Source organism: Trachypithecus francoisi, unplaced genomic scaffold, assembly GCF_009764315.1.
Source record: "Trachypithecus francoisi isolate TF-2019V2 unplaced genomic scaffold, Tfra_2.0 Lachesis_group4, whole genome shotgun sequence".
Taxonomy (NCBI): Eukaryota; Metazoa; Chordata; class Mammalia; order Primates; family Cercopithecidae; genus Trachypithecus; species Trachypithecus francoisi.
The window spans coordinates 60,680,519-60,704,895 of record NW_022681469.1 but is presented as its reverse complement, the minus strand read 5'-3'; the positions used below and the strand labels follow the sequence as shown (position 1 = coordinate 60,704,895).

Here is a 24,377-nt window from a genome sequence, read left to right as displayed (position 1 = left end):
AATATATATATTTTGGCCTTTTGTAGGAAAAGTTTGCTTGTTACTGTTTTGGTTGATCATTGTACATTTTTTAAAAATTAATACTTCTTCAAGAAGCTATTTTCTAATATGTAGATATAATAAAGTAATTCATAATGTTACCCAAAATTAATGTTTCTTCTTTTATCTTGAGTAAAGAAAAACTGCTGCTACTTTGTTAAAATTTAAACTGGAAACTATATTTATTTATTTTCCCACCCATTCCTGATACTACTGTCTATAAAAAAAAAAAATCACAGATTGAAAACATGTATTTTAAAATCAGCGCTTCCTTTTATTCTGTAGTATTAGGGCTATAGGTGTTTTTATGTTCTTTATCACTCTCTCTCTTTTTTTTTTTTAATCTTGAGGAAGGGCTATAAAACAGCAGGCAAGGGTTCTCATAGGATTAACATTTCTATTTTAACTTTGCCACCTACTGCTTACATCTAGGCCGTTTGTTCAAAGCAGACTGTGTTACACAGTCAAGAGACTTTTGCTGGTTTTCCTTTTGCTTCTGGAGTTATGAAAATATTTAAGTGTCTGGGTCAGGTTCAGAAACATTCTGTAAAATTTTTATTTTAGCACTATATATGAATCAGAATGACTTGTGGTTTTTGATGAAAGAGTGAGAGTATTCTTACGAATGGGTGTTAGAGGTTTAGGATGATTTAATGCTATTATGATTTTTTAATGTAGGGTCAATACATGTGGTGTTCTGCTAACATTCTTATATAGTATACTGTTTCATGCTTCTTATTAGCTTCCGTTTAACTGGAGGAGTACTAAGTTGGAATATTAGTTCCAGGAAGTCCTCTGAAAGTGTGGAGTTTTGAAGTGTGTGTCACATATTTGAATAAAGCTTTAAAATGCTTGCCTTTTAAAGGCCTATTGGAGGATAACTGCCTTCATAGTAACTAACCATTTCTGGCTGTTGCATCTCTTGGAATGGCACACTTAATGAACTGCAGAGCCAGGAATTTTGATTTTTAAAGAACTCCTTAAAATACCCCATGTAAAATTTGATAGTTGGAGCAGTGCATGTGAGTTCAGAAGCGATGACTGTCAGATGGAAGTTGTGCGTGAATGTCACTCTGAGGATGATGTCTAGACGTCTCTTTTGCTTTGGCGTAAGGAAAAATCCCTTTGTAAGTTACTGATTTTTAATAACATTGTGAGTCACTGCTTTCCAAAGCAGAACGTGGAAACCTCTGAGAGTTTACCATAGATTCTACAAGGATTTTCACAGCAGGAAATAGTAATGGAGCAGAGTGGAACGATGGCTGAATTGATGGCAGATAGATGATAAGTCACGGTGTCATGACTACTGGATCATGTAGAAGAGTAGCAAAGAGGGTTATGTGAAGAGAAAGGGAAAGAAAGGAACATAGCCCTGAGTGAATGCTAATCTAGAGGCAAATGTTGTCATTTACATTTTACTTTAAAAAGAGAACTTATTAAAAATAAAAATGGGGCTCATTGCTGAAAAAATGTGTTTCAAAAAGCAGAATTATTTTTCTTTAAGCTACTTTTCGGACACCTGTTATTTTAAGAACAGTGTAAAATCTCATATAACGATTGTATAAAGAATATATACGTATAATGTGTTATATATATGTTATTATATATAATAATTGGTTCTAGTCTGCTCAAATTACCCATTTATTTAGTATTCTGACTTAGGCAAATAAATATATATTTACAGATTCCTAAAATATTTTATTACTATTATAATGATGCTAATTAACTTTATTTGCAGTGCTTATCTTTTTCCAGGAATGCTAAATAATCTCATCCAACCCTTATAAATATCATATGAAGAATTGTAAGAATGTAGGTGCCATGGACGGCAGGGATATGGGTTTCATTGATTGATTGCTGTATCCTTAGTACCTAGACTAGTGCATCACTCACAGTAGCCACTCAGTAGACATTATTTGAATGAATGAGTTGTGTTTATTATTTGTCGTTGTTTTTGGGCAGAATCACAGATAAGTTAAGATCAAAGAGATAGTAGTTAATATGTAATACAACCAAAATATAAACCCATGCTGTCTGATTTCATATCTTGAACATTTATTCTTTTCACATTTTTACCTCATTTACCATGACTACTTTACATTTTTTCCTTAAATGAAGTTCATTTCATTTGTATTTTCTCATTTTACTATGAATTAAATGTTTCATCTACATATATCATGATGATATCCCTGATGTGTTGACATTCCACATTAGCATTGACATTGCTTTGTTTGAATGATATCACTCATTTTAACCCATCCATATGTTGTTACCAAGTCTTACACGTGAACAAGATTCATCTTACAAGATGACAGAGAAGACTTGGACGAACTGCACCTTGGAACAGACTGAATTTTTGTGTGAATTAACCTATGTGCTCAAATTTAACCTATGAATTTGATGTGTTTATGTCAGTTACATTTTGCCTAGGAAGAAAGGAGATAAAAATTTGGGGCAAGAGGGGAAGATGTGAAAAGGGAGTAGAACTTTACCTTTATTTTTGATGTATCACTAAATTTTTGCCCATTTACAATTTGTGTTAAAATGGGACTCATAGCTATATTCAAAATGCCTTACACGCTCACCAAAACACCCATCAAACTCTTTGGCATGTTTTTGTTTCCTTAATTAAAATGGATTCTGCATATATTTGGAGAGTTTAGAATATCATGCAAGGACCTAGTGGCTCTCAGCAGGAGGACAGAGGGCAGTGATTCGCTCTGCAACGCTGGCTCATTTACTACCGAAACCCTGATGTTTCTCTAGAGGACTTGAAAACAATTACAGTCAGACCTTATCCCTGGGTGTTGCCCCTGTGTAACCCTCTAGTGATATGAATGTAAGAAAAATTTTCTAGCCTGAAGACATTAAATGATGCAGTCTATTGTCTGTTTGTCAGGAATAAATGGCCACACTAAGTTTTTGTTCTTGATGTGCTGCCAAGTTTCCCTGAGGCAGACTTGGCAGGCTTTGTCCCGAGGAGAAGAATTCACAGCCTGCTGCTCAGTCAGGCCAGGCCTTCCCTATGTGAGTATCCATAGGAAGGCTATAACTGCCAGTTGTGGTGGTTTTTGCAGAAAGCTGACTTTTGAATTTTTTTATTGAACTTGGAAAAGTTCAAATTCTAGAAAATAGAAGGAAATGTTTCATTTTAGAATGTGAAATGTAGTATAAGTTGGAATGAAAAGATCGGAAAACAGAGTTTCTGAGGAAGTCTGTGGTATTAGAGTCGTATGTGTTACAGTGAGTTGCATTCTTATTCTTCTCTTCCACTAATGGGGCGGGCGGAATAATGCCTCTGTCCCAAAAGATCTCTATGTCCTAATCTCTGTAATTGGGGACATGTTATCCTACTTGCGAAAAGGAACTTGCAGATATGTTTAATGTTATAGACTTTGAGATGGGGAGATTTTCCTGAATTGCTTGGGTGTGCCCATTCTAATCACATGAGTCCTTAAAAAGCAGAGCTTTCTGGCCATTGTTAGAGATGTGATAGTGGAAGAAGTGTCAGAGAAACGTGACTTAGCTGGCTTTTGAGACGGAGGAATGAGACCATATGCCAAGGAATGCAGGTGGTCTCTAGAAGCCAGAAAAAGCAAGGAAGTATATTCATTGTCCCTAAAGCATCCAGAAAGGAACCCTCTCAAAATCTTTTGTTAGTGCAGTGAGACCTGTGATGGTGTTCTAGTTTACAGAACTCTAAGATAATAAATTTGTGTTGTTTTTGAGACAGGGTCTCACTCTGCGGCCCAGGCCGGAGTGCAGTTATGTGATCTCAGCTCACTGCAATCTCCGTACCCCGGGCTCAGGTGATCCTCCCAACTCAGCCTCCTGAGTATCTGGTACTATAGGTGCACACCACCGCACCTGGCTAATTTTTCTCTTATTAGTAGAGATGGGGTTTCTCCACATTGCCCAGGCTGATCTTGAATTCCTGGGCTCAAGCCATTTGCCCGCCTCGGCCTCCCAAAGTGCTGGGATTACAGGCATGAGCCACTGCGCCCAGCCTTTAACGTGTGTTTTTAAGACACTAAATTGGTAGTAATTTGTTCATGACAGCAATAGAAGCTTAAGACAACTAGCTTTTGAGTTAGAACTTAATCTATGCTTCTTTGAATAATTTTTAAAATAAAGATTAATCAATTCTGATGTTTTAAAACTCGGGAAATGTCCTTAATGATTTATGCAAAAAGATAACATGTTATGTTCTAGAGCTTTTCTCTACCAGTATAGAATAACATAGTAATATATCACAAAGATGTCATTTATTCAGTCATTAGAATTTATTGAGATTATTGCATTCCAGGACTTACGATACATAAAGAAAAATGGCAACATCATTTTCCTTTAAGAATCTCTTGACTCAATGGAGGAGAGAATTTAATCCAATTCAATAAATATTTATTTTGCATGGGAGTGGCTGCCTGATACATATTTGAGATAGTGTTCTATTGCTGTATAACAAATTACTACAAAATTTGTGGCTTAAGGCTACATACATTTATTATCTTACAGCTCCCAAAGATGATTGCTTAGCTAGCCTCTCTGATCACGGTCTCACAACAAAATTTAGCCAGGCTACAATTGTTTTTTAAAGTTCAAGGTCCTCTTCCAAACCCACCTGGTTTTTGGCAAAATTCAGTTCCTTACTTTTGCAGAAGTAAGGTCCTTAGCTCCTTGAGGCCACCCACAGGTTTTTGCACATAAATCTCCTCATTGGCTTTTTAAAATGTGGTTGTTTGCTTCTTCAAGGCCAGTAGAGTCTCTCACTTCAATCTGCTGAGATGAGGTCTCATATAATCATAATCTTGATATTGACATACCATCACTTTTATATTTTTCTGTTGCTTAAAAGCAAGTCACATGTTCCACCTGCACTCAAGAGGAGGAGTTATGCAAGAGCATGACTCATTGAGGGTCACCTTAGAGTGTGTCAGCCATGACCCGTACACGTTTTTAGGTAGATCATTTTTACAATGTTGTAGAGGATACATTAAAGACAGAGGAAAGAAAATAAGACTCTTTATAGGTTATGGGTAAGAAATGATGAGAGCCTAAATTAAGACAGGGATTAGAAATGACATTATCTGGTCTAAAAAGTATTTGGGAGAAAGAAAGGACCTGATGATAAAAAATTGATTTGTGGCTTGATTCATAGATTTATGACTTGGCAAATGGTGGAAAGAAATACCCTTGACTGATCAAGGTAAGAGAGAATCAGCAATCAGATTTGGAGAGTGATGAATTCATTTTTGTTAATAAATGGCACACTTACCTCCTCCTTTGACCTACTATGCCTAAGAGTCTAAATTGATCACTTCAAGTACATTATTTCATTAAAACTCCACAGCAACCCAGTGAAAATCATTATCCCCATTTTACAGTTGTGTAAATTGAGGCTTTGAGACATTAAATGCTTGCTTAGGATGGCAAAGCTAGTAGGAACAGTAATTAAATTCAAGCTCTGTTCTGTCTCACAACAAGTTGAAGATTTGGTGGACTAATTCAGACAGATAAGTCAAAGAGGGTGTTATAGAGAGCACTGTGCTAGAGCTGGAGATCTGGGAGTCATTAGCAATGTAGGTGTTAGCTGAATCCATGAAAATGCTTGAAGTCACTCCAGGAGACTCTGCAGATAAGGATTTAACTCTTGGAGCTCATTTAAGGGGTGGGAAAATAAAGAATATTTACCAAGAAAATGGAGAGTGATCATACAAGTAACAGGAGAATAAAAGAATGTGATATTGTGGCGGTCTTAAGAACAAACACTGAAAGGAAGGAAGATGCAGTGGTCAAGATCATCAGACATGGTACAGTTATAGCTGAGTGCCCTGGTAGTAGGTTGTTTTCCTCATCCTATCTTCTTACACACTAGTAACATTTACCAGGGGAATAACCATTCCAGATGGAAAGACCTGAGACATGAACAGAAAGAAGTAGGAAGAGGTTAACAATGCAAGTAAATGGGTTGTTTGATGACCACATTCTGAGAGGAAAGATGTTTTCCTTACCCAGGCACCTAGAAATGTAGATAGATATTCAAAGCCAGTTTATGTATGTGGTTTAAACTTTGAAAACTAACACAGAAGAACCTATCTTATGATAAAAAATGGTGCAAGAAAACAGGTTGAGTGACCATACAATTCATGAATCCCAGATGAGTAATTCTTCTCCCCAAACAATAAAGGATTAAATAGAGAAGGTTAGCCCTGAATTTACGTCTTTGGAAATGTAGTTGTTGCATCCTTTGTGTAGGATTAGTAAAAACTTACATAATACGCCTGCATTATTGAAGGTGTGTCAGTTTATCTGAAATTAAAATATAAATAGAAACAATTTTTTTTTTTTTTTTTTTTTTTTGAGATGGAGTCTCGCTCTGTCACCCAGGCTGGAGTGCAGTGGCCGGATCTCAGCTCACTGCAAGCTCTGCCTCCAGGGTTCACACCATTCTCCTGCCTCAGCCTCCCGAGTAGCTGGGACTACAGGCACCCGCCACCTTGCCCGGCTAGTTTTTTGTATTTTTTTAGTAGAGAGGGAGTTTCACCGTGTTAGCCAGGATGGTCTCGATCTCCTGACCTTGTGATCCGCCCACCTCAGCCTCCCAAAGTACTGGGATTACAGGCTTGAACCACCGTGCCCGGCCGGAGACAATTCTTAATGTAATGAAACAGGAATACTAAAACGTGATATGTAACTTTAAGTAATTTACAAAGTCCTAAAACATTAATTTCAGAGATTGCTGAGGCCCTATGTGAATATTCTTTAGCTATATCACAGGAAATAATGGTAGTAATTCCTTTTTTGGTGGATTATCACTTGAGCCAATACTGTACTATGGTGTTTCTTTTAACCCTCACAGAGAAAATTTGCTTCTAGAACCAGAATATACAAACTTACTGAACACTTTTTGACACATTAGATATAGCAGATATTTTTGGGAGGACAGACACCTTAGTTGAATAAATAAAGTATTAGGTCAAATCTTAAAAGGGAACATTTTATTGTTTTCTGCTTTTTTGGTATGTTTCAATTAAAACATAACTTAGTCATTCGTTATATACTTTCTAGTTTAGTAAAACCACTGGCCTTAAGATTTCTCTTTCAACTTTGTCCCAGAAGTCTATTTTTCAATTAACCTGCCTGAAGGTTTAACTCTGAAACTTTCTACAGCCATGATGGATGCAAGCATGTGTGTGCACCTATAAAAATCTAGATCAACATATGGGAACATCAAGAGATTTCTAATTTTGGTTGTGACTTCTCCAAAACGTTGTATAAAACCAAATACAAGGCTGGGTACAGTGGCTCATGCCTTTACTCCTAGCACTTTGGGAGGCCGAGGCGGGTGGATCACCTGAGGTCAGGAGTTTGAGACCAGCCTGGCCAACATGGCAAAACCCCATCTCTACTACAATTACAAAAATTAGCCGGGTGTGGTGGCATGCACCTGTAATCCCAGCTACTCGGGAGGCTTATGCAGGAGAATTGCTTGAACCTAGGAGGCAGAGGTTGCAGTGAGCCGAGACTGTGCCATTGCATTCTAGCCTGGGTGACAGAGCCAGACTCCGTCTCAAAAAACAAAACAAAACAAAAACCCCAAAAAAGTAATTTATTAGAATGGTTTTTAATGTCATTCCTGGATGAAGAATTAGGGAATATATTTTGGCATTCAAGTTTAAATCCTGCCCTCTATCACTTATCAGTTGTATTACGTTGAGGAAATTGTGTAACATCTCTAAGCCCACTTTCCTTATAGGAGAACTTTAAAGTAGACTTTATAGGTTTACTTTAAAGACCAAATGAGATAAAATATGTATAAGCCTGAGTGTACAACCTAGCAATTAGTAAGCATTCAATAGATACATACACACACTTACCTATATAATATCTATTATTGAAATCAATCACACATATCTATGATGTATGTCATATATATTAGTATATATCTATGCATTTAATAAGTATTTTGAATGTTTGTCACATGTCCAATACTGTTCTGTTCACTAGACATAAGCGGTGAACAAAACAAAAAAATGCATCTCCTTTGACAGAGCTCGGATACTTGTAAGCAATACAAATGGTAATGAACAATATGCATGCAATTATTTTCCAGTATCAACTACATTTGAGTACCCACTATATCAGGAAAAGCTGAAGGCAAAAAATGTATATATTTTTCAAACTTCAGTGACATCATAGATGAATCCGTTGTAATATGTTGGTGGCATTTCTTTCGTTTGGAATTTGTAGATAAAAGTAAAAGCACTGGTGTATAGCAAAAGTATATAAATAATTTATGCAATAGGTGAAGAGACAAATAGGAAAGGCAGTTTCAGACTATGGGGAGTAAAATTAGTTACAATCTGTAGAATTTACAAGAAAGGTTCACATAGACTCTTTTCTTTGATCTTGAACAGCCTTGTCAGGTGTGTAGGGCAAATACTGTGTTCACATTTTATAAAGGAACAAAGGATTACAGTTGGCAGGTTTTACTCTATACTGTTTGCAAGTGCAAAACGAGAATGAATAAAATGGAAATAGAGGACATTTGTTGCAGATTCAGGAGAAGGAGGTGTATTTTCTTTCTCTTTGTAATTTACTTGGCAGTGTTGTAGGGACTGCCATTAACTGGTGTGTTAATGAGCAATCGCTATCTACTCCTGAGGGCCATTGATAACTGCAAAAAGAGAACCTTCATAGAGCATGGTCTTATACATACGTGGTGTTCAGCATGTGGGGGAACAGTACAAATTAGTTGTATTCCTTCTAACATAACTGTTGGGCAGACATAGTGGTATCCTGATTTAGTAAAGTCATCTTTGTAGATCTGCTTTTGAGGATGTACACTCATCATTTTAGTAAAAACAGGAACATACATTTCAGTCTATAGCCTCACTTAACTATGTCTCTTAAATTGTTATTGCCAAAGTTACATATGCTCATTGTAAAACGGATCTAGAAAATATTTTTTAAAAAAGAAAAGCAATTACAGTTCATAGTCCCTTATTTGAAACCAAATGTGCCTCAGAATTCAGAAGTAGTTGAATAGTAATGTATTCATATATATTAGGTAAAATGACTTGCAGAACCTGGGACCACACCCTGTAATAATGCACACACTATTTCTGCAGTGAAACAGAAATCTTCAAACCATGTGTAAAAAAACAACCGCCATAAATAGCCTGAAGTCAGTGCAGGTCAGGTTTTATGACCAAATTAGTTCAAGTAAGGACAGATTTTGCCACCAAAGAAATTTAAGAAAAGAGAAAACAAACTTGTGAGTTTTACAATTGTAGATAAAAGATAATGGGCCTGCATTAAAAATAGAATATAATTCCCTACTTAATAGACTAAAAATACTGATTTTTTAATACTCTGTGAGATACCACATATAGGTCTGTTTGACTTTTTTATTTATTTTTTTTAGAGTAGATAGTTTTACTTTTCTGTCACTAAGATTTTCCGAAATGGGTCAGCTTTGTTCTTATTTCAGCTTTTACCATGTTCTCAAATATCTGTAGCAGTTCCAAAACTTCTACCTGCACACCAGTTAGCACTAACAGAAAGAGAATCATACCGGGTTCTCATTCCTTTTGGAGTTTCCATTTTGTACCAATTCCCTTCATACTAAAAGGCATCCTTTAGAAATTTCTCCAAATGCCGGAGGTCTGCAGGCAACAAACTTTCCACACTTTTATTGATTGTTTTCACTTTTTTAAAAAGAGTATTTTTGTGGATATAGATTTGTGGGTTCACTTTGTCTTTTCTTTCAGCATTAAAAAAAAAAAAAAAGTCATTCCATTATCTTCTTGGCCTCCCTTGTTTCTCATTAAAACTTACAATAATTATGTTCCTTGTTCTCATGACAACGTATTTTTTCTCTTGTTCCTTTCAAGAATTTTTCTCTATGGTTTGTTTTCAGCAGTTTACATAAAATATGCCAGGGTTTGACTCCTTTAACATTTCTTCAGCTTAGTTATTAATGAATCCTTATATCTATAATGTAATGTTTTTCATCAAATTTGGGAAGTGTATGGCCATTATTTTTTCAAGTATTTTTTTCTCCAATCTCTCTATTCTTCTTGTGAAACTCTAGTCACATATATGTTGGACCATTTGATAATACACAGGCCAAGAGGGTCTGTTCACCTCCTTCAATCTTTTTTCCCTCTGTTCTTCCAATTGCATAAATTTTATAATCTGTCTTCAAGTTAATTGACTGTTTTCTCTTTCAACTCTTAATACTTTAATCTCCTGTTAAACCCATGGAGTTAATATTTTATTTCTGTTATTATACTTTTAGTTCTAAAATTTCCATCTTGTTTGGCGGATAGTCTTTATTTCTTTTCTGAATTTTCCTGTCTGTTAATTTGTTGAAACCATGCCTTCCTTTAGTTTTTGAATATATTTGTTTTATTATTTGAACATATTTATACTAATTACAATAACTGCTTTAAAGCTGTTATTTGCTAAGCCCAGCATCTGGTTTATCTCAACTTTGTTCTTCTTGACTCTTGGTCCTGTTTTCTCTCTTTTTTATATATAATGAATTATGTTGTTGAATCCTGGAAATCATGGATAATGCCCTGGGCTTGAGTTCTGTTTTCTTCCTCTGATGGTGTTCATTCTTATTATAGCAAGCACTTTATTATTAGCTGATCGCTTTGCGCTTGTTTGGACTTGTACTACTCTTTGTTTGAATGCGTATGCTTAAAGCATGTCACTCCAATTTTACAGGACTCAAACTCCAAAATCTCTCCCTTCCACGTCTTATCAGATTAGGTTATGGGTTTTGTTAGGGCAGGCCTAAATTAGGTCTTACTCTAGAATATGACACTTTAAAAATCTCAGCCTTTCTTGTGTCAGCTGGATGTCACGGTTTTTAACAAGGTGTTAATGAGATCTGACTGAAGCAAGAACAACTTCATCCAGCTTTCCTCTTCCAGAATTGCCAAACCTGTAATTTATCTGAACAGCTTTCTCAAGTAGCAACTGCAATCTGGTAAGCCTCTGGTGCTCTCATCCTGCATATACAGCCCAGGACTCCAGCACAGACTCACAGAGTGTTTCCACGTGGATTTCTGAAACCCACTTTCTGGACACCTCCCTCTCTGACACTCTGTACCACAGAACTGATTTCTTTCTGCTGCCCCACATTTTCGTATCTACCTCCTCATCTTAGTGGGACCACCATGCTCTGCTTGAACACAAGCTCTCTGAACCTCTGTTGGGATTGTTCCCAGACAGAAAGTGGGGGGTGATCATGAAGATTAGTTTGTGAGTATCCTTTCTTCTAGTCTTGCACTGCCTGTTAGCTGTTACCTAAAAAGAATGGCCTCATACATTGTGTCCAGTTTTTTTATTTGCTTACTACAGGAAAGTACTCTAGTATCAGTTACTCCATCATGGTTAATGGCCATATTGCCCTGCAGAAAGATTTTCCTGATTACATTTCTACCAAAAGCATTTGAAAATGTCTATTTCCTTATTTTTATGCCAACTCTAGGCTTTATCATTAATTTTACTGAAGATCATTATTTTTACAATTTCTTAAATTATATATGTACTCTAATTTTCAAACCATGTGAAAATTATTTGTTAAAATTCTGCCTGAAGACTTCCCCCGAATATTTTAATATATTGCAAATAGGTCAATAATTTAATATAGTTGTAGAAAATATGTTATTTTAGCTAAAAATAGAAAAAAGGAACATATTTATATTTTAAAAACTAATTTGGTAGCTTTCTCTTTGATTAAATACAGACAACTACAAAGAAATGAAATAGGTTTAAAAAATGTTTGTTTCTCATGATTCTTTAATGTTTGAGCAAACACACGCTTCTTCTCTAAAGCTTATTTAATATGCAGCACCGCCAGAAATTATGTCTGTGGTGTGTTGTGGGAACCAGCATCTGTATTTTTAGTAAACTCCGAAGGTGACTTTGAGTGAGGTAATCTGAAAGCCAGACTAAGGTGCTAAGGAGCCAAGTGAAATTAATGGTATCAGCAAATAAACTTGAAAGTCACTGAGTACACTATTTTCCTCATAATGCAACAAAGAATGTTAACTTTTCTGAAAGGCTCTGCAGGGAAAAAAAAAAAAAATTAACCTAGTTTAACCCAGTCCTTCCAAATTTATATGACCCTATAAAATCTTTAGCATCAACACACTTGGGAAGATGATTAGATGGCTTTTGTTGAGACAGCCTTTCTAAGGGCCTCCCCTCAAATACAGACACTTGAGATGCCCAACTGGGGCTCTCATGCCCCCAGGGCTGAGGCTGAAGGTGTCAACATTACAGCTTTCCAATTACCAATTCAAAGCTCACCATGTGAGAAACCCTGCTAAACGTGAGAATTGTGCTAAATAGCTCAGTTTAGAAATACTTTATTTTTTTTTTTGTAACAAGGGCATACACATGCATAGAATGCTACCTTTTAAAAGGAGATTCAGTGAACTAATAAAGATTTTATAACTTATGATTCAGTTTTATTCTGAAATGTTAAAACTCACTATTAAAAGATTGTAGCAGCAGTTTGAATTACCTAACAGGAAAATAAATGTATTAGGAATGGGTATTTTAACGTAAAATAAGGCAGCCAATTATCAATACATAATTATAGAAATTAATAATTGACATGTCTAGTCATACCTCCCTCATCTCTATTAAGCATTCATTTGCCAAGCAAAGATTTTGCAGTTCTTTTTTGGGCTTTCAAAGTATGTTTCCTTATTTTAATAAGCAAGTCGTTTCAGAAAATTGTAAAAAGGGAAAAGATGCCTTTTAGTAAATATGGTGATTTTATGTTTTATAATACTACTATAAATTAATACTAGAACTAATTATTTCGCAACAATTTACCCCTAATATCATGTATGGGGCTGCCTAGACTGACACCTAGGAGCACTAAGAGCACAGGAACTTGTGTGACTGTGGGTGACACACCCATGAAGCTGGCCCTGACTGGAATACGTTTATAGGTTAGCAACCAGGAGGAAGGGACTGGCCAGATCTCATTAAGGAGGCAGTGTTGCCTCAAATCCCTAGGCAACCAGAAGCGCAGGGGAAAACAGACAGTTTGGCACATCAGTTTCCAGGGAAACTCCCTAAGGACTGTTTACATAAGACTCAGGAGATAGATATACAAATGACTATTCCAATGACCTGCTTGGTAGTGAGCTGTGTTTGATCACTTGCCTGCCACAGCCAACACTTACTGTACTTATAAATGCAAGCTGATCTCTTGGCCAGAGACAGTGGAAAGGTTTAAGGATAATTGCTGTGCTCCTTATATTAGAAAAAAAATTAGATAGTATAAAATAAGGTAGGAAGGAAGCCTGTCTAGGAAATTTTCTTTAATGATTTAATAAAAGAAAATAAAAATACCTCATATGGATTGATGAGTCTGCTGTGTTATCTTTGTGCATAGAGTTGCATTATGTAAATCACTTCGCAGATTTGTCTTGCTTATAAACACAATGCTTTAATGTATTTAGAGTATCTCTATTATCTATACCTCACAGATGAGAAAATTGAGATCTAGTCAAAGAAAGTGACTACAATCGTGTCCAAAGTGTACTCAATGATGGAGCTAAAGCTAAAACATAACTTCCACTTACTGAGAATGTTATTGATGTGCCAGACACCATGCTAAGCAATTTCCATGTCTTATTTGTTTAATTTTTATTCGTCAGAACTCTTTCAACTGAAAGTGACCACACACCTTACTCAGACTACTTAAAACAAAATACCATTTTCTTCGTTTAGCTGAGAAATCCAGAACACAGCCTCAGACATAGCCGAATTTGCACTAATATCATGTTGTCAGGCACTTATTTCACCGCCTTTCAGTTTTATTTTCCTGTGCATTGCTTGTTCTCAAATGAAGTCTCTGCATGTGGTAGCAAGAATGGCTCCAGCACCTCCAGATTGACCAGCTTCAATGCTCCTGATTTCAGAAAGAAGAAGAGTCTCACTGAACTCATTCCCGGGAAGGGCAGGGCCCTCACTTGTTTCTAGCCCGTTCCTATGTGAATCACAGGGGCAAGGGTATGCTCTTGTTGGCCAGGCCTACGTCATGTGGGCCTCCCTGGAGCTGGCAGAGCGGTAAGCCATTCCTTAACCAGGTAGACTCGAAATGAGGTAGTTGGTGTTTCCGAAAGTTGTGTCACGGTGTTAGTGCCAAAAGAAGGGAAGTGATTCTGGCTAGGCTTTAGGCTTAGCTTAATGGATTTTTAGATGGCCATTATGAAAAGCATGGTTATTATTTACGTTTTACACAATAGCAAAGTGAGGTTTAAAGAAAAAAGAAGTGACAGCTTCACTGTAACTATATCATAGGCCTGGTGCTTTCCCCAAGGATGTAAAAATAACCCAATTCTACAGAACACTAAAAAGTATTTATAGTTGTGAATACATTCAGAGAATACCATTCTCACCACCCCCAGAAGGAAGACATTTGATAAGTATATTATTATCTTCAAACGAAAGGGCATGGAGATGAGATGGCTTTTTGTGGACATAAGTAATTGGGAGTTTTATGGCCATTCAGGAATGCCTATCTCTCAATGACGAACATTTTAATGGGAACACACTTACTTCTCAGAAAACCATAAATTCTAGATTCTGAACTCTTGAGTCCTGTGCCTGTGTGTTTGCATGCATACTGCCCAACTCACTGAACTCACTCAATACTTTCTTGTTGAATCAGTGAGTGAAAATGGATAGAAGACAACTTAAGGCTACTTACTTAATTATTAGTAAACGATACAGCCCAAGGATACCTCAGAAGTAGTCCTCATATAGGGGACCCATTACTGTCAAAACCAAAAATAACAAAGGAAAAGAGAAATGACTAAAAGTAGTATTGTAACTTTTATTGCAAATGGATAAAAAACAGGTTTTGCATTATCTTTTTTTTGGGGGGCGGGGGGACAGACTCTTGCTCTATCCCCCAGGCTGGTGTGCAGTGACACTATCTCAGCCTACTGCAACCTCTGCCTCCCAGGTTTAAGCGATTCTCATGCCTCAGCCTCCTCAGCAGCTGGATGTACAGGCACCTGCCACCACACCTGGCTAATTTTTTGTATTTTTAGTAGAGACAGGGTTTCGCCATGTTGGCCAGGCTGGTCTCTAACTCCTGACTTCAGGTGATGCGCCCACCTTGGCCTCCCAAAGTGCTGGGATTGCAGGCGTGAGCCACTGTGCCTGGCCTGCATTATCTTTTTATTAACTCATCTTTATAGCCCTTCTTTGTGTAATATTTTAAAGATGGTATGCATAAAGTATGTTTGTTGTGGGCCCTGTCAGAAGAAAATGGGGATTTCTGTAAAATTTTGCTGTCATAGTAAGTGAAAACATTGGGGGAATATGGAGTCAGTTGTATCATTTGAGAGTACTTAATTCTTTTCAGAGCTGATAGTTTTATCTATTGGAACCTTTCTAATCAAAACCTGTTTTTACGTTTTATTTGGAGCTGTGTTATACACAGCCTCTACTCCGTCTCTTTTCATAGGGAAAATACAGAACATACAATAACAGAAATTTATTGTATATTTTAAAATAACTAAAAGATTGGAATTGGAATGTTCCTAACACAAAGAAATGATAAATGCTTAAGATAATGAGTACCTCAGTTACCCTGATTTGATCATTAAACATTGTATATATATATATATCAAAATATCACATGTACCTCATAAATATGTACAACTATTATATATCCATAATGATTAAAGATAAAAAAATTTAAAGAGTTGCAAACAAAGAAGAAAGAATGTGGATTTTGCTGTCACATAGAATGGTAGTGATTCTTACAAACTGCAGCAGGGAACCATAAAACTGATGTGATTTGTTAACAAAAAAAAGAACATGCTTTTTATGATAACATGCCCGTATAACAAAGATTTTACATCTGTATCCTCCTGAGTTTTCTCTCATCCTTCATGGCCTACAGATTAATTCAATAAATATTCAACAGGAACATATATGCATGCACATGTGTGTGGTCGTTTACACATGCACACACACTCACATGCACACACAAATCTTGCCCTAGCTATCACAGTTTCCTGGCTTTCAGATCGTTTTTCGGTATGTTTTATTTCCCTAGAAGTTTCCACTGCTAATTCCAATAGGTTGTTAGTAGAAATTAAGGAACACCTCCAACCACATGCATCCCTTTTCAATTATGACATGTCTCTGCACAGCATCCCCAAATGTTTTTTCACTTCTAATTTTTACTTGTATTATTTATCTTTCAAGAAAACCATCTAAGTTGTTATCGGGGTAATTCGAAGGAAGCAGCTACAAAACAGATATTTCAGAGCTTTTTGATTAAAACAAAAAGCCTGCAAATGTTTTGGATTATTATTATCTTCACTTTTTTTGAGTATGGTTTAAGAAGCGAATTTTAAATTACAGAGTGCTTTGCAACTTCTAAGATTATGTGCTTATACTTTGTATCCTTATAAATTTCAGGCATTATCCTGGCAAACTCTGTCTTGCTCTTTTGTATAAACATTGTTTTTAATTTAGTGGATTTTTATTTTTTAGTTTACAGTGTTTTAAAGTTGAGTTTATTCTTTATTAAGAATTACTTTGACTCCATTGGATTCATAAAACACAAACTATAAACATGAGATAAAATCTTTTATGTCAGAGTAACTCGTGCCTGTGGAAGAGAAGCCAACTTGAGATGTGAGATTTGAAATTTATTGTATTACTCACTAAATGATTTCTGGTTGTAAATTCCTGTACAATTCGGTTCAAGTTAATTCTTCTTAGAACATTTTCAACAGAATTTAAATATGTTCATTATGTTGATTATAATACATATTTACAAATTAAAAATTTATAGTTATAATTTAAAAGAGCAATATCTTGATATTTATGATCCAACTCACTCATTAATAGAAACATTTTAAGTAAATACATTTTTACTTTGCCAGATTACTCACAAATTTGCTTTAACCCCCACATTACTAACTCTAAACTAGTGTCTTTTCAACCTAAAATGTATGTGATTGGTAGAGTGGCATGATTATATACATAATGTTTATATGACTTGTGAAACCATTTTAATTACAAATCTTGACATAAATATTATTTCTTACATTCTTATATTTATTTGAGCATCTCAGTTTTTGGCTATCTGTAATTGGGAAATACGAGTACATTTCTTATTTGATTTAGCTTATTTGGATCCTCTAATTTCAATATTTCCTCTACATTTTGAGAATATCCAAAGAAATATATTGCCAGCTTGTTACTGGCGGCATATTTGTATGAGTCTGCAGCAACCTAAGTTCTTGCTTCCTCAGAAGAAAGAACTTGACCAAGGGGCCTAAGACAGAGTGAGAGACCAAAGCAAGTTCTAGAACAGGAGTTAAAAGTGCATTGAAAAGCTTTAGAGCAGGAATTAAAGGAAGGAAAATACAGTTGTGTGACTTGAGAAATCAAGTTTGTAGTTTTGGCCTTTGACTTAGGGGGTTACAGGTTCACATACTTCTGGGGTCTTGGGTCCCTTCTCCCTTGATTCCTGCCTTGGGGTAGGCTGTCCGCAGGCATGGTGGCCTGCCAGCACGTGGGAGGGGAGCATGCACAGTGTGTTTACTGGAGTTGTGCCCGTGCTCACTTGAGGCGTTCTTCCCTTCCCAGTCTAGCATTCCTAAAAGAAGGTCAGATACCAGTAAAACTCCCCCGTTTTGCCTGTTAATGCACATGCTTGAACTCACTCACCCAGCTCCTGAGATCTTATTGGGAAGCTGCCAATCACCAGTTTCAGGTGTTTCCATCTACTGGGAGACTGTGTTTCCCTGGCACTGTTAACAGTGGAGAGTGTCCAGGTTCTTGGCATCTTGAGCAAAGAGTTGGACAAAACACACAAAGCAAGGAAGGAATGAAGGGTTTTACTGAAAAGGAAAGTACACTCCACAGTGTGGGAGTGGGCCTGAGCATAGGGGCTCAAAGTCCCCGTTACAGAATTTTCTGGAGTTTAAATATCCTCTATTTGGGGTACGACCTGTGTAAAGGAAAGGGATGAGGTAAAGTTACAAAGTCATTTACCCGGTGTATGCCCTGTGGAGAGGATATTTCCTGTCATAGCTGAAGTGTGAATTGGCTTGACGCTCCCTGCCTCCAGACCCTATTTTCCTGCCTCAGCACCAGCTGCAGCCAGTTATTATTTTAGAGAGACATGACATGTGATAACTGCCTGACTATCACCCGTTGGTCGTCTGACATTACTGGTTGGGGGTGGGGACTCTCTTCACCTATTCATGTCTGACTATCTACCTACTGTAACAAACTGACAAATAACGTTGTGTAAATAGTAGAACTTTTCTATGAATAGGTATCCCACCTGAAATAAAATCAGTTATGTTTCTTCTTTGAAGATGATTTTGAACGGTGAGTGAAACATTTTACCATGTCTAAAGTTCATCATAGTTACAGACCAAATGTGAATTTTCCAATCCTAGTGACTTATACAGTTATTATAAAAATTCATTTGTAGTCATCTTTCTTCAGATAATGAAATCATTGTTTTAATGTTAACAAAATGAGATTGTCACTTTATAATGTTGGTGTGGAGGAGAAAGTAATATTAATGATCAAACTTAAACTTATGTATTGGCCGGTTACATTGGCTCACCACGCCTGTAATCCCAGGACTTTGGGAGGCCAGGTTGGGTGGATCATGAGATCAGGAGAGTGAGACCATCCTAACTAACATGGTGAAACCCCATCTCTACTAAAAATACAAAAACTTAGCCAGGTGTGGTCGTGGGCGCCTGTAATCCCAGATACTCGGGAGGCTGCAGCAGGAGAATCGATTGAACCCGGGAGGCAGAGGTTGCAGTGAGCTGAGATTGCACCACTGCACTCCAGCCTGGGCAACAGAGCAAGACTCTGTCTCAAAAAAACAAAACAAAACAAAAAATCTTATGTATTGTATTTTAAGAATACACATTCGTTTCTGAACTTTTGACTTAACATTTGGAGATTCTTTCCTTCTCTCATAGTTGTAGCTACACCCAATATGTGCAAAATACAAGATACTCATATTGGTTCCCCTTGAATTGTATGTGTTTCCATTTTTATGAGATTTGGAATACATTCAGCACGTGGCAACGGCTTAATATATACAATGTTTTTTGATTACTAAATACTTATATAAATAATATTCTAAGTCAGTAGTCCTGTGTCTAAATAGCTTTCTTTTAAAAAGTATTGTAACATCTCATTGCTTCTTTTTTTTAATTTAGATCGGGGTACTGTGCAAAAAGTGGTTGTTCTTCCTACTAACAACTCTGTCAGTGGCGAGCTCATTCTGGAGGAGCTGGAAGTCTTTAAGGTTTGAACATCTCTTCTATTAATCGCAGAACATGCATGATGAGTGGAATTCTTTAATCTTACAGCCACTTGGGAGGAAACCATATTTGATAAAAGATCAAATAAATGAATGTTATGAATTTCTGAGGGTAGGAAAACACCAGATAAAATAAGAAATACAGAACAAATATTTTTGCAAAGTGTTTTCCTACATTTCAAGTTATCTTAACATAAAAGGATTCTTTCTGTTTTTAAGCTATCATCACAACTTGAAGAATTGTGGTCATCATTATTTTTAAAAAATGAGTTCTAGTTGTCAAGGTCTGGAAGATTTTGCCATGAAAGGGCTTTTATCATTTGCTTCACAAGCCACTGAAACCCAAATACTTGCACATTATTGATTGTTAGATAAGCTTTCTCATATTTTTTTAGCCAGTAATTTCATGAAAAACGACTCTGTTTTCTCTTGTTTTATTGCCTTTAACTCAAATGTCACTTCAGTTAAATAAAACAAATGTTGTCTCTTTACCACTCAGAACTTCATGTTCTATCAGAACTTGAGATTTCATTGTATTATTCTCCTTGTCCTTGAATTTGGGATAAAAAAAGAAAAAGGACAGAAAAATAAAACCCTACCCAAGGGAAGTTCAGTACTGTAAGATCTCACCTGATCAGGGCGGAGTGCCTGTTCTTTATCTGTGAGCCAGGAGAGGGGATTTGTGGTGTCCTGCCATGCCCTTCTCTGCTCACAGTATCAGTCACTGTAGTTCACATGGTGCTTTTTATCTGCATTTGGAAAGATGGGTAAAGCGCAGCAGAGTAGCTATTAGAATTGCAAAGAAAGTTTGGCATGGAATCAATCCTGCTGCAGACCACTATTTCCAACTAAACCAATTAAGAAACAATGGCCCAGACACAATAAAAGACCTGAGTCAGCCTATGACTGAGTAAAAGTAGCACTTCAGAACTCCCAGTAGCAGACTATTGCTAGTCCAGTAAATTGCTTTGCTTAGTTGAGTAGACTTAGAATGTATTGACTCACTAATAGACATTCCCACAGTCACCAAAAATATTGACTTTATAAGCACGTAAGGGGGTAGGGTGCAGCGCTGTTAAATTTAGGTAATAAATTTTAAATGTAAAGAAATATGTAATAGAATCAAATAAAAAATTTGCGGAACTCTGGCAAGTTTCCTTCTACATTATTAAATTTATAATTTTTAATGCTAGACTGACACAGGTTCTTTGTGATTGGCATGTTAAAATTGGGCGCATAAAATGACGTTAATGATATTCAGACGTGCTTTTTTCATGCTTTGTTTTATAAAGAAATTGATTTTTTCACTAGATTAACCAAAATTACATTATATAGGCCATATTTTTTTTTCTCATTCAACTCTGTAGGGACAACTTGGCTTGCCAAAAATGAAGTGCCTTATTCTGGAGTATTCTTGAAGATAGCAAAAATGTCATATAGCAGCACTTCATTTTTTATACTGAAATATCACCTTTTGATTATCAGGAAATGTTAAATTAAGTGAGCACGACATAAGCCTAAACATACATGTTGCGGAAAGAAACATGAGTTATTCTGATCATGTGCTAACTACTTATGGTCTGTCATATGAGTTATGCTGGTGTTATCATCTTGAATAATAAACTCTCAGTGGAAAAACAGAGTCAGTCAGAATGCATGGTGGGGGACATCAGCTCAAGAGACACCAAAAAAAGTCTGAGTTTTCTTACTAATGTGTGTGCCAGTGATTGATATGGCCAAGTCAGGAGACACAGTTACCGAATACAGTTACTGTCTTCAGCATGGTGTTTGTGTCACATTTCTGAGGTGGGATAAAAATAATTGGGTGTGTATGATATACTGTGATGAGCATGTGAGGAAATAATGCATTTAAATTGAAAAGTTTTCTTAGCTAAGTGTCACACTGATGTACTGCAGAAAATTCAGTGTGACTGAAAAACCAGGAGCTTTGTTTTTATACAGTGCAGGACCATAATCTCTTCTTTTAGTCCTCTGTTCCACATTTTCTGGCAATAAGTTTAGTTTCCCTGAGCTTAACTAGAATTGGAAGTATAACTACTAGTAACTGTCTAGCTGATTATAAGTTGCAACATTTGTATACGTGTATATGCATGTGTGTGCGCGCACATGTGCACGCACGTATTTATATGGGATGATCAAAAATTGTTGCAATGGAGAATTAAAGATATCACTGTTTTCCCTTTTAAAATGTTGGTCAATACATGCAGCTCCAGAAAGCAAAATAACCGGGGTACACTTGATTTTGAGAGCTTGTTCCCACCTGAGTTATTCAAGTAAAGCTCATGGATCTTAATCACTTTACCAGAAATCTAATTTTTTTTTTTTTTGAAATGGGTTTCACTCTTGTTACCCAGGCTGGAGGGCCATGGCACAATCTTGGCTCACTGCAACCTCCACCTCCTGAGTTCAAACGATTCTCCTGCCTTAGCCTCCTGAGTAGCGGGGATTACAGGATTACAGGCATGTGCCACCGCACTCAGTTAATTTTGTAGTAGAGACAGGGTTTCACCATTTTGGCCAGGCTGGTCTTGAACTCTTGACCTCAGGTGATCACCCATCTCAGCCTCCCAAAGTGCTGGGATTGCAGGCATGAGCCACTGCACCCTGCCAGAAGTCTAATTTTTAATCATTAAAAGTAACGGATAATTTTTAAGAAGTAGTCAAGTTATGAATAATTTGCAAGCACATTACTATTTCAGAAAATTCTTAGGTTCTTTCATTCGTTCACATTTTATCAAAAGAGAACCTTTCCTAACAATATTTTTTGTTTGCAACAATGAGTATTAACTAGTATGGTTCAGCCTAATATATTATCTTTCCAAAATACCACTGGCAAGTGAACAATAGTGTCTTAGGCAGAGTGCTTGTGTTGCGGAGGAATTAGGTGGTGTACCATTCCACGTCTTCCTCCACCTGAGTCCATGGATCTGATTCTGAGTTATTCGTTGTATTGAATATTCCAAAAATTTCCTTTTCGGATTTTCATTTTTTGTTCTAGTGCCTATATCGATACATGTGTTTTAATTACTACATTTTTTTTTTTTTTTTTGAGACGGAGTTTTGCTCTTGTTGCCCAGGCTGGAGTGCAATGGTGCAATCTCGGCTCACTGCAACCTCTGACTCCCAGGTTCAAGCAATTCTCCTGCCTCAGCCTCCCGAGTAGCTGGGATTACAGGTGCCCACCACCACGCCTGGCTCATTTTTGTATTTTTAGTAGAGATGGGGTTTTACCATGTTGGCCAGGCTGGTCTCAAACTTTAGTTTAGGTATATATCTGTGTAACAACTCTATCCTTAGTTTCCAAAGAGAAAGTGTACTTTATAGACAAGTATATGCAAATGTGCTATATATGACAAGTACTTTTAAAGTAGAGGTGTATATAAAGAAAAATGATTTCTTCTTGAGATTTAATAGAAAATATCTGAATGTAAAATCCTTTTAAGGAGTATTTGAGCAACTAACATGTTGTTTTCTAATATTTTAGACTCATGCTCCTGTAACGACAATGAAAATTTCATCTAAAAAGGTAAAAACTAAGCTATTTTATGCTCTTTGCTTATTAAAATATTTTGTTATTATGAGACATTATATTTTATAACTTCTGAATAATTAGTTCTCCTATTAACAAAATAAATAATACCGCTTAAAGTATACCTCAAAGTCACCTTTAATTTTGATGTAGAACTTACTAGTTATTAGTGAAAGACTGAATAGGTTTATTTTTGTATAAAAGTTTGTCAGAGCAGAACATATATACAGCAAGATATTCCAACATTTTGTATATCCAATTTTCTCAAATATTACGGTGTGTGAAGCCAACTAAAATAAAAATAATCTTTCTGAGAAGAATTTAGCATAAAGTTTGGGCTACTCTATAACGTCACAACATTGTTAGAGGCTTGGAATAAGTAATCAGTCCTCTCTTAAGTTTCTACTGTTGTCACATATTTGAAATACACAGTGCATTCTTTTATGCTTATTTTAAAGGAAATATTATTCCTAGGATTTAAACATGTCAAAAAAAAAAAAAAAAAAAAAGGAAAGTCTCAAATCTAAGGGTTCAGGAATTGGAAAAGAAATATTTGACTATAATTGAAATCCTCAAATTAATTGTCTGATCTGTCCTACACATGCAAATATACAATGATCATGGAAATAAAAAGTACAATCCCATTATATACATGAGCAAACCATGTACCTCTCCATTCCCAAAAGGTATTATTTAAAAAAATTTTTTTAAGGTACAGAGTAATATAGTCAGAATGGAGTAGGCTTCCAAATAGGCTTGACATGCATTTGCATCCCTATCTGACCATAATATACGAACAAATCAAGTAACTTCACTGACCTATAAGTTTCTACATTTGTAAGGTAATGCTTTGCTCACAAACAAGTTAATTTATATAAATTACCTAGAATAAAGTGGGTCCTCAGTAAATGCTGTCTGTGTAAAAGCCTGAGACCTATTTTTTTTGGAATACACAATAAAGGTTTTATGTGTATTAGGTTAGCACAACTGATTACATAATTCTGGAGCTCTTCACCATATTTGGTTTGTTAGAGATGAAGTAGTATTTTATAGTCAGTCTTACACTCTTTGCACATCACTGAATTTTATTAGGGAAAATAAATAAGGTACAATGGAGCTAACGATCTCATCTGTAAAAATGTTTGTATGGTGCATAACAAACATTTTCCCAAGTAACGAGAAGCCATTCGTCATTTTGTCTAATGTCCTAGGGAGCGGATCTCAAGTCAGAATTGTCTTTGAAGTCAGCAGGGAAGCCCTGTGTTTACAGTAGTTAATGGAAAGAGCAAGTATCAGGGCAAGATTCAAAATGGACACAAAGTCATTTGTGTGGCATAGTAATCCTGTATGCAAGTTTTAACTGTAGTTACGTATTACATCTGCCTTCAACATCTTAAATTGTAGATAATTTAAAAT

The 24,377-nt window shown here is 36.3% G+C and overlaps 1 protein-coding gene across 2 annotated transcripts in view; it reads left to right on the top strand.

Annotated features, from left to right (window-relative positions):
- Window positions 1–24,377, top strand: part of SEMA3C (semaphorin 3C) — a 347,210-nt gene that overhangs the window by 298,772 nt on the left and 24,061 nt on the right. For both annotated transcript variants that reach the window (XM_033192842.1, XM_033192841.1), the window contains 2 exons: window positions 19,308–19,396; window positions 22,917–22,958. In XM_033192842.1, coding sequence (XP_033048733.1) covers window positions 19,308–19,396; window positions 22,917–22,958 — 131 coding nt within the window. The remainder of the gene's footprint in view (window positions 1–19,307; window positions 19,397–22,916; window positions 22,959–24,377) is intronic.